General features: G+C 38.4%; 1 protein-coding gene across 4 annotated transcripts in view; it reads right to left on the bottom strand.

The window, feature by feature from the left end:
* TFDP1 (transcription factor Dp-1) overlaps nucleotides 1-15478 on the bottom strand; it is a 50697-nt gene that overhangs the window by 15845 nt on the left and 19374 nt on the right. For all 4 annotated transcript variants that reach the window (XM_032997110.2, XM_032997112.2, XM_032997109.2 and 1 more), the window contains exon 4: nucleotides 4494-4600. In XM_032997110.2, the coding sequence (XP_032853001.1) occupies nucleotides 4494-4600 (107 nt within the window). The remainder of the gene's footprint in view (nucleotides 1-4493; nucleotides 4601-15478) is intronic.

Genomic DNA, 15478 nt, shown 5'->3' with positions numbered 1-15478 from the left:
AGTGGCAGTAAATTACACTTAAAATGTGAACATATGAAACATGATCTGAAAAACAGTAAAAGCAGAGAGAAAAGGCAGAACTGTTGCAAGAAAGGCCAAATTTTCTCCTGCAGTCAGTCTCGATCATTACAGAATCAAAACCAAAATACAAATGTGTTAGAGGCGAGGAAGAGTAAGGGCCAACTTTCTTTATCACTGCAGTGAGACCAATTTAGGCAAAACCATTTGTCATGGTTTAAACCTGGCTGGCAGGCAAAAACCACGCAGCTACTCGCTCACCTGCCCCGACCCAGGGGATGGGGGAGAAAGCTGCAGCAGTAAAGGTAGGGAGAATCATAGGTTGAGATAAAACCAGTTTAATAACTGAAATTAAATAACAGTAACAATAATAGAAAGTACACACGGGTGATGCACAATGCAATTGCTCACCAGCCGCCAACTGATACCCAGCCCATTCCTGGCTAGCGATCTCAAAATACCAAGATCCTGCAATCGCAATCCCAAAAGTGAGAGAGAACTTCCCCCCTTCCTGGCCAACCGTGCTCTACATGGTGAGCATGACGTTCCATGATATGGAATATTTAATTGGCCAGTCTGGGTCTGGTGCTCTGGCCGTGCTCCCTCCCTGCTTCTCGTGCACCTGCGCATGGGCAGGACACGGGGAGTCGGAGAGTCCTTGGTCTCTGAGCAACAACTGAAAACATCAGCCTATTATCAACATTCTTCTCATACCAAATCCCATTCTGAACCCAAAGCACAGCATTATTCTAGCTACTGTGAAGAAAAACTAACTCTATCCCAGCCAAAACCAGGACACCATTCCATTCTGAACATATTACAAGCACACACAGAGCTGACCACAGTCTTCCAGCTTACCTGGTAAGTAGCCCTGAAGATGTGATAATCTGACCATGTGCAAATTCATTCATTTGCACACAGAGCCATGCTCTCCTTATCTGTGAAACTAGCTGAAGCAGAACTCCCCCTTTTGCAATGATGGTTTTTATTTCTGAAGTGTTATAAATGTAACTTTCTAGAGAATATGTATTTAGGAAAACAAAATGATACTGAACAGATTTCTACTTTGTAGAAAGATATGCCTACTTTTTGGGGGTACATTTACCTCTGAGTGGAAACAGCAGGTTGCATCCCTGACATCAAGTGAAACAAACAAACGAACCTAAACTCATAACCATTGAGAAGCTTGTTATATTCTGCTGCAGCCACATTCTGTTTCAACAACAAAATTTTAAATTTCTTCCTCAAGCTAGCTTCGATAATTTAGCCTCAACAGTAAAACCAGAAAAACTGAAAATCCCAAATGAAAAGTTTTATGCATGAAAGTTAAACCAAAATTTGAACAACCTTTAAATGTAGAATGCAAAAGGTAACTATTAGATGCTCATGATTTCAACTACCTGGAAGGACAAACAGCTACATTTCTCAAAAGCTGTCTCTGTATATTATGTCATGTCTGAGCAGTTAACATGCAAGTTTGTTACATCCACTTTTGACAGCTGGAAAATCTTAGGTCCTTCTCCCATTTCCAGTAGTTTTGTTCCATACTTAATGTTTTCAATTTTTATGGAAAGTCAGCTAATCTCTACTACTTTTCATAACTGGAACTTCTGATTGTGGGAAACAGAGTGAGGGTGGGGATGCCAAACAGGCACAGGACACATGTGAACCAGCTCACTTTCTCTCCATGATAAAAATACGATCAGTTCTGCTATTGACTGATCTGGTTCACCAAATGTCTCAAAAGACTGTGAAAACCACCCGTGTGCTATTCAAGTAACACAGACAATAGAGAGAGCAGAGGAAAGCAGTTAGCTGGGTTTTATTCCCTAGGATGCAGTTACAGAGGACTGGAACTGATGATTCAACATCCTGCTTGCAGAGGCTAAAATTAGAGAGTCCCACTCTATTCCCTAGCTTCCCAATTCCACAAGCAGTCCCACCATCGCCCTGGTGCCACATCTAGAATTTGGATGACTGTGCAGTAAGATGAGAGCCAAGCCAGTACAGGGGAGGGGGTGGAATTACAGCCAGGAGAAAAACAAACCACTTGGCAGCAGCAAACCCTGGACATCTAGTGCGCTCAGTAGAGTCCTGAAATACTCAACAGTACAAAGGAATAAATGGAATCACGTACAAATTCACAGGCTCATTTCTAGAGTAGAAAAGTGAAGTCTCTCTTAATACATTCAAAACCTGTTCTGCATTCCCATTCTAACTCAAAAAAGTCTGCAAAGTAGCCAGAATGCTTTAATGTATCACTATTAAGGAAGACCCCACAGTCTAGACTTTCAGAGTCTTCTACGGATTACTTAGTACTATGGGCTCCTTCATAGAAATGTTAATGCCCCTAACTTTTACTCACAGGTTCATAAACAGCCATGACTTTGAATTAAAAAATTAATTACTTTGAAATCACTGGGAACATCCTAAAATGAAAGCTTATAGATAGAATTAGAGAGGATGGTTTTAGAAAAAACAGAGGAACTAGGGGCAGGGGGGTGAAGCAAAAGTAAAAAAAGAAGTGCCTGCTGTTTCTCTTAAGTTTCCTGATTTCAAAAGAGAACAAGATTACAGTTTAGCTCCTTGATAACGAATAAGATCAGGATAACGGAGAAAACAGAACAGCAAAACAGTCCACACACCCCACTGTAATCAAGAGATAAACTTATATGGGGACAGTGTTAAGAAATCAGACTACCTGAACAAAGAACACAAGCTCAGAAAATTAAGTACGTAAGTATTAAAAACCCATTTTTACCACTCAATAGTTAGAAACTTGAGCAGGGTCACAAGCCAACTCCTCAACTCTGCTTCTCAAAAACATTTTGCACACTTACAGCAAATTTATCTCCTCTTAATTTTCAGGGTTCTAGAAGTAATTTTTTTTATAGTTCTTGCTATCCCTCTTCAGAACTGTAAAGTCAACATAAATTTATCCAAAATTTCTCTCCATATATACACAAAACAAAGCTTCCACCTCTTCTTTAGCAATATAAAACTAAGCATCTGATTTTGTACTGGTAGCAGCCAATACAAATATGCTGATATGGGCCCCCTCTTTCACAAAAAAATTAATGCTAGTATGTTCAGAGTAAGACTTCAAAGTGCTGAAAAAAAATTATTATTGCAAATGTAAATTTCCCACAGTAATCATACTAAGAAAACCACCATTAAGAGTAGATATTATTTTGGAGTCATATATTTTTAATAATGTTACCATGTAAAATTAATCATAGATAATACAGATGAGGATTCGTCAATTTAAAACTGTGATGGAAAACACAATAATTTATTTTGTATGTATATAAATACAGTTGTAAACATTGATTTATTCATTGTTGAAAGTGTGAAAAAGCATCAGATGGTATGTAATTTCATTATTATCCCCTGGTTTTCATTCTTTAAGATTTTGTAAGTTACCTGAAAGAACTTTTCATTTTCAACACTAAACTCAAGTAGGTACACAAGTCTCACAATAATGCCCAGCAGGGACCCCCTCTGTGCCATTATGGCCTATGATCTGTAGTTAAAACAATTCTCTTCCTACTGTTGGTTACTGATTTTAAATTAAAAGAATGCCTAACTACTCTGAATTTCACGTTTGGAAATTTATTGATAAAATGCCTCCTACTGAAGGAGCAATTTCATTCGGCTAAACTCATTTCACTACACTCTTCACTTCCAAGTAGCAGCTGGAAGTAGTTAATACTACCACTGCTGGAAATACAGCATGGTGAATGATCTCTACCATATCCGTATAGCTGAAGTGGTATGGTTTATCGATTCAGGCAGCCTCCATCATAACACAATGCTTAGAGATTAGAGTTGGGAAAGGCAGATAGGAAACTGCTTTCCTATCAAGAAAAAACCCAAATATATGACATTCTATTTCAGATGGTTACACATTACAGTTGCTTTCCAGAAGATTAACTGAGGTCGGCTCTTTTCACATTACCAAATTTTAATTTTGATCACTATAAAAGTGACTTCTCATAACCTGTGTACTATCTATTGCATTATTAGATTCCTTGAAACCTCTAATTTCATGTACCTCACAATACATATTTAAGCAAAAGTATATCTAAATTAAGCACTAAGAAATGTAGCTGTTTTCAATTTTGTTCCATCTAACTTCAATCTCAATAAAAATGTACTGATGGACTTCATTTACATTTCCCTATGCCAGATTTCAAAGTAGAAGCTGAAAGAGCCACTGTTTTTAAGTGGCAACTCTAGCAAAAGATAAAGCCACCTGAATATTTAGGTATCTGCATGTTGATTTGAGACTCATCTTTGCATTTCCTTATGTAAAAGAACATTTGTTTTAACAGAAGTCTATGAAAATTGTAAACAAGCTTAGACTATCTGTCCCTAACACGTGATACCAACTATCAATCTACAAGTCAGATTTACAGTATGTGTAAGCAATAGTACAAGCAATAAAAAAATCAAATCCCACAAAGCCTCCTTACCACTTGTTGTGCAATGTTGACATTAGACTGTCCGAATGTTTTTGGCAGGAGCTGTTTTCCAAGCGTATTTACTGTAGAAGGATGGACAGCCAATAGAGAAACAACCCCTAAAACAAATACAAGTAGATAGCTTCAGGTCAGCCACATCGTATTATTTTAGCAATTCCAGTTTCATCTATACTACCAATGCATATTAGTAGAAACTAGCTCTGAACTGCACAGAGAGTCAATATTAGCATTTACATATTTGAAGCACAAAAGGAAATTAAGATTCATGATATATTCTCTCAAACTTTATCCCATGTAACCTTAGAGGTCAGTGATCTAGTAAGAACATGTTCTAATTCCTTGTATTCCCATTTTTCTCTCAAAGCAGAGGAGTATAGGCAATGGGCATCCGACAGAAAGCACAATGCCTTCCTCTTGTACCCTGTCCTTTGGGGCTATTAAAATCTTTTCCCGCACCACCTGAAAAACATGCCCAACAGCCCAGCACAAAACATATCCTTCTGAGGCATGCTGGTTTACAGGAGATAAAATTTGGCTAGCACAGGTCTTTCCAAGAGAACATTCCCAACTTTCCTCTAAGTGTCCCCTCCCAGCGGAAGGCAGGGAATTAAAGAACAGAAGTCTTAAAGAACTCAGTATGAGACAAATATATGCAACACAGGAGACCAGCCCTGAAGGGAAAGCTGCTCTTTTGCTGTTCATAAGCCATCCGTAATCAGCACTGATAGGCAAGCAAGTCTTAAGCCACGTAAAACAAAAATTCAACTATAAAAATACCAAGCCAGGTATCCTCTAGCAATTTGATGCTCCATGCCATAGTTTAAAATAAAGAACAAAATAAACAAAAAACAAAGACTGACTACAGAAAAAGAGTAATGGGTCAAACAAGTCTTAAAATAATGGAGACATTGCTGAAACACCTGTCATTTGGTTGTCAGGCAAGAGGTTTAACAGTTCTTTCCCTCGGATCACTTTTAAAGGGGCCAGAAGGACTTGGCACAAGTCCCATTCCTCTTCCTTTTTCCCATTATCCAATACAAAAGCAATTCAGTAAGCATTCTTACAACGGTTGTATCAGGAAGGGCCCTAACAAGTCCTTGATGTTTACCACCCCTCTTACGCATTCAGGTAGTCTACAGAAAGTTGAGGACAACTCAAATCTTGTTTAAGCCCTTGCTTTCCAAAAGGCTTATATTTCCTAGCTATTATTATTACACCCTGTCAAACCGATAGCTTCACACAGTCCCCCAAATCTGAATAGGATGCAGCAGCCTGTCATTCTTCCATTATTAACCAACTTTCCAGTGCTCTTTCAGAAAGTCAGCAGCTACCTAGTTTGTAACGTTAAGTCTGTTACACTGTCCTGTCCCTTCAAGTATACCCATCATTATCACAGCCTGTTTTGTATGTGCTCTTCCTCTCTGTAGAATGTAGTAAAGCAAAATGAACTACCCTGGCTGTCAGTGCTTGTGTATCATCTTCTCAGCTTCCTGGAGGTGAGTGAACATGTCTTTTTTTAACCTCCTCCTCATTGTTTTACAAACAACAAAACAATCTGAAGATTATATTTCCAGTATAAAATAAGAGTTGTAACTGCTTTCCAAAGTTAAGACGCCTCATCTGTTTGATCACCTTTCCCCACCTATGATGGTTCTTGCTGCCCGTACACTTTCTAGTTCTCCTACCATTTGAGATTTATTTTTGTAGAGGACAGGGATGGACATGTTACGCATGACAAAGGAATGTTGTATGTTATTGTATAATTCCATAGCACATTTTCTATTTTAAACCCTGTTCCCTTCCAAATAATTCTCAAAAATCAGTGTGGTTGTTCCCCACCAAACACCGATACCATCTTTTCATAATACAACCTACTATGACTTCAAGATTTCTTGAGTGCTAGTTTACTTGGGGTACTCACTATAATCTAGTTTGGTTTTCACCAATTATTAATCCATGGGAGGAGCATCCCATTCTATGACACTTTAGTTTCTTTTAACAGGCTGATTAAGGACCTTGATAATCAATGGGTTTTGGTTGTTATTTTTAAGAAATCCAAGGACATCGTACTGATTAGATAACCCTTATCCACATGCTTGTTGACTCTTTCAAAGCATGACTTTGAAAAGACTTAACTTTGTAACTTCACTTTCCCCCGCCCTCTAGAAAAGCCCTGTTAACTCCTGCCCATTATCACATTTGTCCATAAGTCTACTACTTTTCTGTTATGCACTCAACTGATCTGCCTAATAGAAGCCTGACTTACTCATCTGCAGTTATATGAGCCCTTCAGAAACTGGTGCAGGATACGTGGCTTTCTATCCTTCTGGTACTATACGAATTATATATATGACTCAGCAAGACAGAAGTACCACTGCTAGGTCCCTTAAGAATTCACAGGTAGATTCTCTGGCCATGATGATTTCTAACCATTCCTGTTACCAATTTTTTCTTAAGACAGCAACTTCTAGCAATACTTCAGTAGGATAACTTTATCAAGAACAGAATTGCCATGAGACTCTCTTTATCTTGATCATCTACCTACTCTTCAGATGCACTCAAAGGCTTTGTTCTTCTGTTATGTTTAAAAATGAAGTAATTCTTTATGGTATTGCATTCTTTCTTCAAAACCTTTATGCAGTAAACAAAGACGAATGCAAAAAAATCTTGCACTTGTGGCAGTATAAATCCACGCAACAGCAGAGGTCAGGGATCGAGGAGTTAGGAATAGGAAGCAAATGTACAGAAAAGGACCTTGAGATCTGGGCGGACAACAAGCTGAATGTGACCGAGAAGTACACCCTTAGGCTAATGAAGACTTAACCACATCCTGAGCTGTATTTGGAAGGGTACAGCAGTAAGTAATTATAGACTTTTACTCCAGCACTCTCTAAGCCATACTTGGGCTACCCTGTTCAGTTTTGGGGCCCACAGTGCAAGAGGCAAGAGAGGTATTAGCAAACAGGAGAGAGTCCAGCTGAAAGACACTAATGTGGCTGTGGTACTGGAGCGTATTACGTACAAGGAGCAGCTGAGAGATCTTGGTGCGTGCAGCCTGTGGAAAAGGAGATTAAGGTGGAGCAAGGGGTGTTATTTGTGGGAATCTAACCACCGCCTTCAACTATTAAATGGAGAGTTATAGAGATGATAGAGCACACAACAAAAGGAAAAGAGCTAACAGTCATAAGTTGCTGCACAGCAAATTCCAACCAACCACAAGGAATAAAATTCACATGAGAAAGGTAAAGCACAGCAACAGGTTGCCTAGGAGGTTACCTGGAGAGATGCAGAAAAATTCAACTACTGAAGGCTCTGTGCTTCAAAGCTGGCTCTGCTTTGATTGTAATGTTAGATTAGATGGCCTCCAACCTCTTTATATTATTCATTTAAATCTATAAATACAAATAGCTATCTAAACTAAATGCATGAAGGGAAGAATATACACTATGCTTCTTTAAAGTTTTTAATTGCATTAACGTTCCCTGTGGTGCTGTGCCAGTTAACTCATGCAACTGAACCAAGCTGGCTCTATATAGAAACTGCAAGGTACATCTGTCTCTATGGCACAAACTGACTGGCAAGGAAACGCAAATCTAACTGGAAGAACAATAACACACACTTCCCAGTTCAAAGTAAAGTCAAAGTTAACCTATAAAAGATGTAATACTAAATAGGAAAAAGCGTAACTGCTCAACAGTAGAAAAAAACCTGAGATTTGTTTTTAAAAAAGGGTATTTTCAATTTTTCTCTGCCCAAGTGCATCCTACTGTTTTCTCATTTACCTGATGTTCAATCATTTTTCTCATGTCCACCTGCATTTTCATCAAAGGCTCACAATGCTCTGGTTTCAGTGTTTTTGTGTATGTGGTTTGTTTGTTTCTTTGTTAGGTATACAAGCAGAAATAATTTTATTAACTTTTCAAGTGACTGACAGCTCAGTTTCTCAAAGGAATTTTACTAATAATTTGTTAATTACTGTTACTCTTAGAGCAAACACTGCAATACAAATAATCCTGTACTTTGTGGCCAACACACAGTGTGCATAAGAGCATGTAAAAATGAAAACCACAAGTTTGCAAACAGTTTTGCTGGCACCAACTCTTCTTCCTTTTCAAAACAAACATATTAATACTACTCGTTCTGACACTTTTTTTTTTTCTTCTTTCTTCTGAAGACTTCAAGAACCATGGGAAAATGCATACAGAAGGATGTAACTACTACGTAAATTCTCAGTCTCCTAAACATCGTCAGTTTAGAAGACTACTCTCAGGAACTTATAAGCAATCATTAAACCTAAAGGGAAGTAGCACTTCATCAATATAAAGGTCCAGAATGACTCCAAACAGAAGATAATGATACAGATGGGATCAAGGAGTAATGCCATATAAAACTTGCACAACAAAAGCAGCAGCACCCTATAACAAAAGCTGTCCTTTATCTGTCTACAAACTGTTCCAGGTAAGTGCTCTCTTCATACAGAGTACGTGGTAAATAGCCTTCTTTGGTTACTGATTTCATTTAGGGGAGAATTTCTGAATGGGAGCTTTGCTTGCATTTAAAAACAAATCCAAGAATTTTACCAAAAAGAAAGAATCCCCTGCAGAGTTTTAGCAGTAAAAGGGACTGGTGATACAGCTGGTTATGAACCTTTCAAATACCTTCAGATGCCACAGATAAAGACATAGAGTACATCTAAAATTAGAGAAAGGAGTGCCCTCTGCAGACAAAGCAATAGATCTCTAAAAGCTGACTGCTCCAGCTCATGGAACACTAGTGACTTTGAATTTGGTGTTTCAGATTAAAGAGGATGGGCTGAGGTATTCCTTGCCTCAGGAGCAGAAATCCCATTCATTCTAGGTGCTGTCCCCCACTGTCTGATGTAATCTGTCTTTATGTTTTTTCCTTACTTGTGAAAGAGAGCAACAGTAGTGATGCAACAACAGAAATGAACAGAAAAACAAGTGAGCTTCCTGATAATGCAGTCTTTAACAAGCTAAGTCTTGTCAGTCTGTCTTCTAGCACAGAAGCAATATTGTATATGGGAAGACTGGATTTAGTAAGAGTAATTTTGCAAGCACTTTCTGCATTGTTACAACTCTAAAAAATAATGTACAGAATAAGCAAGAGGTTTGTCAGAATGCAAGTTCCCACCATCTCCTCCAACTGTCTCAACCAAATTCTATCCAGCAGACCAATTTGTAAATAAATACTCTATATGATCAAAGGTCAGAAATTAAACAAAGGGTTAAGAAAAGTCTAAAGAAAATTAAACTTGCAGATGACATTTGCACTACAACTGCTTATAACCACTCTTATGAACTCTACAAACTTTCACCTTAATTACATAATGACCTTTGAAATTAATGGTTTTAACAGAGCATTTAGAATCTAGCTTTAACAACAGCTACACAACTCGAAGGCAGCAACATTAAGCCAGTTTCAAGACAAGTCAAATGTGATTTATGCTCTCAAAAAGATAATGTTATTATCAATAACCCAATAAAACTCCTAACTAAGAGAATATCAGCTGAAAAGCCCAACAAGTCTCTTGTGGGAGACCAAAAAAGCCTAGTGAGACTTTCCATGAACATGAAAATTTAAGAAGGTGACACAGACGCTAGATTCCATTGCAATTGTCACTTCTGAGAAGGCCAAGTGCTATCTGGAATATTACATTCCTTATTTTGGGAATTTTAAAAAAAGTTATTAGGAATAGAATTTTTATAAAGCCAGAGTACCTGGTACTGACAAAGGTGCAAATGATTTATATAAGATTACATGAAAACTTTAAGAATTATCTGGAAAACATTAAAGATTCAGTTTTGGCTGTCTTCCGTATGTGTTTTTTCTCTTCTTTCTGGTAAGAAAAGAGGTAGGAGGAGGAGGGGAGGGAATTCAACATCAACATCACTAACAAAATTAAATGTTATAACCATTTTGTAAAGCAAATACAGACAAAGCTAATTCCAGCTTCAAATGCAGCCATCAAATCAACTGCTTAGAATAAAGAAAACCCCGAAGAACAAATGCAAACTAGTTTTAAGTGCACAGTCTGCCCATCTCCTTCCAGTGCTTCATCCCTCAACCCCAAGCTGGCGTTTGTAGAAAATTGTCTGAAAAATTATCAAGCTTGGAATCAAAAAGTGAGTAGGGCCTCTCATAGGAATGTAAAGTAGCTTCAGTCCAACTAGTTTTTTGCAAAGGTTCCTTTTACAGTTGAAAAGCTCTGGGTTATCAGACTACAGATTTCTCTCAGGGTCTTTGCAAGTCACAGGCCTTATTATAGACCCTGCTATAGTATTCTAGAAGACCTTACGTTAGACTTGCTGATGTTTAGTCATGGCCTCTACTTGTCTTCGTACCATCTTCAGCTATTTCTTATTTGCCACTATCCAACTCAAGAAAGTTGCATTTGGCTAGTTCGGCTATGTAGTTGACAGCTCTGTATGCTTTTAGTAGTATCCTCCTCCCTAGCAAAGTAAGAGCAAAGCATCTGTATCTCCTGCAAACAGAAAGGAAAACCACAGCTTGAAATATTTCAGAACTGCAGATTTACAGAAGCTTTCTAACTCTTTGGAATCTATTTAAGGCAATGCATTTATTTCCAATACGGGAGGGGAAAAAAGTAAGATGCAAGAATTACAGAAAGATGAGCTGCTTCTAAAACATCTTTCATCAACCAGAAGTACCATTCTATCCCGTTGTTTGGGCTTCTGCCAATAAAACTGACAGCAATATTCCTTAGAGCAATTTATCCCAGGCACCTGAAAATTTCAGTTGCCTACTTTTACTTGGCTTCCAGCTAATTCCAATTCCAGGCCTCCAGCAAAAATTGCCCAGACTACAGGTTCTCTTCCTCAAGGCATTATCAAGCAATGGGAATCTAACAAAAAAAAAAAAAAAAAAAAAAAAACAAACAAAAAACCCAAACCAAACCAAAACAAACAAAAAAAACCCATTTGTTTTGTGGCTTTAAAAAAAAAAAAATGTTATGGGAGACCTCATGAAAGCTCATCATGAAGACTGAAAGATAAGGCGGGCATATCCTAGGAAAAACTTAAATTCATTACTCAGGAGGAGTCTAGTACATAGCAATAATAGTAAAGATGTGCCTTTGACGAATCCAAATAATGAAATCCAAAAAGCTTACTAGAGAGTAGAAGAATCTCAAGAAGGCTACAAATATTCACAGTTCAAACACAGGTGCACAATCTCTGAAGCTAAGACAGAGATGAATCCTGTTTTGGACAGCAGTGAAACAGAGCTCAGAATGTCACCTACAGTCAAGATGGGAAGTAACGCACAGAAAGTGAGAATTTCAGAGCTACAGAAAGCTGGTAAGGCACCAAATAAGCTGAAGGAAGTCCTCGGCTTATCTACACAACTATCACTGAACAAGAGGTAACAAAAATAATGTCTAAAAGAAACACCCTAGAACAACAAGGTATCATATCAACATTATAACATGAAAAGTTTTCTGTATTAATTAATGGGGTGGGCTTCCACTTCTTCCTCTACCTCAGAAGATCATGACAGCAGGAAAGAGTGTACTCAAGTCTCAAACCCATTAACCTGTTTCAATACAGCAACCAATGCAGTGCTGGACAACAATCTCATTCAACCCCAACACTAGATGCAGGTGAAATCAAATGTCAGTTCCCTTAAGGACTGTTTATAGTATTTTCTATGCATTTTGTTTTACAAAATCTACCCTAATTCACTGAGCCTGCCTGAACCATTGCTTTCTTCCAAGTGCAGGAGGAGTCTTGAAGACACAGCTAGGATAAAAATGTTACTTTAAAGGTGCTATTTGAACTGCCTTTTATCTAGTTCATACCACCTTCAAAGAAAATCGTTCCTTACACAAAAGCAACAACTTGACTAGTTTTAGATTATTAGATTACACATCTATACAGAACATGTAATAAAAGGTGTATTTACAAGATCTGGGAAAGACGACAGAGGTGAAAATTATATCCTAGGAGCTGTTTCCTCAGATGTCACTCCTGTGAAGTTGCAGTTTTTAACATCTCTTGAAAACACCACAAATATTTAATGATTAGTTATACACTAATTTTCAGAAAACACTGGACTCTTTTTGAGGGCATCAACCTACCATAAGCCTTGACAACACACAGATGATTATCTCTAGTTGTGTGCCAAGTCAAGTAAAAATACCTCTGCTTATTGAACAAGTCACACCATCCTGTTAAGACGATGAACGTGCTTACATAGCAATTCTGAGCACTTTGACAAAGATATCAATCTTCCCCTGTGCATAGTACTAAATTCTTAAGTCATTTCTTACATCAACTCAGACTTTTAGGTGATTTTTATCATCCTTAGATATGACTAGTAATATTATGGCTATTACAAACTAGTCTTTCCAAGTCTGTGCTGAAATAATCTGTGTGGTCTACCTTTAGACTTTTTAGAAGTCTTTTTAGACTTCTCAAAATATCAGTCCTATTTGCAGCAACAGTTTTATTTCCTGAGCTTGACTTTAGATAATAAAAACTGTTCGGATTTACCTCAGTTGCAATATTACACAGGCATTTTATAACCAATGTTCAGGCATGTATCTGTTTGCTATAGCATGAATCACAGGCTCTGAAATAGATCTCTACTGCTGTTCTAGAGGAACAATTTCAGTCACTGCCAAAAATGAGAGAGAGTTTGATCTTGCAAATAAAATTAACAGTAACATTACATTGCAAAAGTTTCTTGTTATAAGAACAAGACAATATTACAGTTAGGCAGTGCTGAAATGTAAGAGTCTAAACACACCTTCAAAATTTACGTATTTGTCTTCATTTTTTTTTCCAATTACCAAATGTGAAATTAAACTGAAGTTCTTTACACCCACAAAATGTGAAACTTTGTTTTAAAGTGTAAGAGGTCAAAGGAGCTGAAGACATCTTTCACAAGTATTTTCTGGTTACATACCAATAATGCCACCTACTGGCATGACAGAACATCCAGATTTTCTTTCTGAGTAATTTTAAAACCAATTTGAGAACTTTCATTTCAATGCAACATTAAATACCATCTTTTCCCTTGCACTCATCTGAAGCAAATAATTTATTTCACACAAATTTCTTCACAAACAAGGGTCGGGATTAGAACTCAACAGTGTTCTACTGAATACTTAAATATCAACACTAATCCGAATATAACCAGGACCAGAATGTAGCGGTTTTCTTCAAAATGCAGCCTCCCACAACAGCAGAATTTCTAAGTCTCTAAGTTCACTGCCAAATAACTTTTAGAAGATAGAAACTCATGAGTAAGTTTTGCTGGTTCAGCACCTATTAAAGATTCTTCCCATCCTTCCAACCCACGTGTATTTTCTAACCTTCAAAATGAATTCTGATTATAATTATCACTCAAAGTCCACATACAGGGTGAATTTTAGCAATTTCAGGTTTAAGCAATTAGGCAGGTGGGTATCCAAAACAAAGCCAGGAATTAACAAAAACTAGCGTTGGGTTTTTTGGTTGTTTTGTTTTGGTTTTTTTTTTTTTTTTTTTTTTTTTGTTTAAATCTCAGAATGGAAACAAACTAAAATAACAATTAAAAGATCCAAATGAGATTATCCTTGCCTTGTAACTAAGGTATGCAAGAAGCCAACAATTACAATTAAGTCACTTTGGGATTTTACCTCACAATTAAATCACACTCTTAAATCTGTCTTGGATAAAGTAATTTAGAATAGGACAGAATAGAATAGACCTACCATGACCATCTAGTCCAACTGCCTGACCAGTTCAGGGCTGACCAAAAGCCAAAGCATGCTGTTAAGGGCATTGCCCAAACGCCTCTTAAACATGGACAGGCTTGGGGCATTGACCACCTTTCCAGGAAGCCTGTTCTAGCGTTTGACTACCCTCTAGGTAAAGAAATGCTTCCCAGTGTCCAGTCTGAACCTTCCCCGGCACAGCTCTGAACCATTCCCACGTGCCCTGTCACACTGGGTCCCAGGGAGAAGAGCTCAGCACCTCTCTTTCCACTTCTTCCCCTCCTCAGGCAGCTGTGGAGAGCAATGAGGTCGCCCCTCAGCCTCCTTTTCTCCAAACTAGACAAGCCTACGAGGTCCTTAGCTGTCCCTCACAGGACATGCCTTCCAGCCCTGTCACCAGCTTGGCTGCCCTCCCCTGGACACATTCCAGGACCTTCACAGCCTTCCTAAACTGCGGGGCCCAGAACCGCACGCAGCACTCCCGGTGAGGCCGCACCGACGCTGAATACAGCGGGATAATCACCGCTTGTGACCGGCTGGTTATGCTGAGTTGGAGGCACCCCAGGATGGGGTTTGCCCCCCTGGCTGCCAGGGCTCACTGCTGACCAGCACCCCCAGAATCCTTCTTATTATTGCCAGAAAAGGGCTAGGGCTATAACTCACAATTTGGATGACCTTACAGATTTTCTTCACTTGACCTTAGAAATTTCTATAAACATTGCTTCTGAGCACAATTTGAGGATTTACTGGGATTAATTTACACACAATTTCTACAAAACTCATTCCTGAATACAGGGTAACAAGCAAAGGAAATGGCCCTATGTAATGATGTTCTCAGAAAATGAGGCTTTAGAGGAAAAAAAAGCCATTGGGTAGTTTGGAATGTGCCAAGGAAACCTGCAATTGCTTCCAGTGGGATTTAGCATTCCTCCACAAGGTCACAATTGAAGTTGACAGTAACTAAAACAGCACAGGACAAGCAGTAGATATAAAACCAAGTGGCTTTATTAGAATTCATCAGTGAGAAGACAGCTGGATATATTGCTACCTTTCGCTGCACATGTTAACTCATTAGCAGTCACTAGCACAGCTGTATTTTAAAAACACCCGGCGATGCTCAGGATTTCCTGAAACAAAAACGTCCCTTCTCAGACACTCTCTGTACATTACATTGCTGCTTCTCTCCTGAACAGGGTAATCGCAGAAAATCATATTCCTGGTTACCATGTACACCAAA

The sequence above is a fragment of the Tyto alba genome, unplaced genomic scaffold (genome assembly GCF_018691265.1).
Source record: "Tyto alba isolate M040663 unplaced genomic scaffold, T.alba_DEE_v4.0 Super-Scaffold_45, whole genome shotgun sequence".
NCBI lineage: Eukaryota > Metazoa > Chordata > Aves > Strigiformes > Tytonidae > Tyto > Tyto alba.
This window is presented reverse-complemented; position numbering and strand designations above follow the sequence as displayed.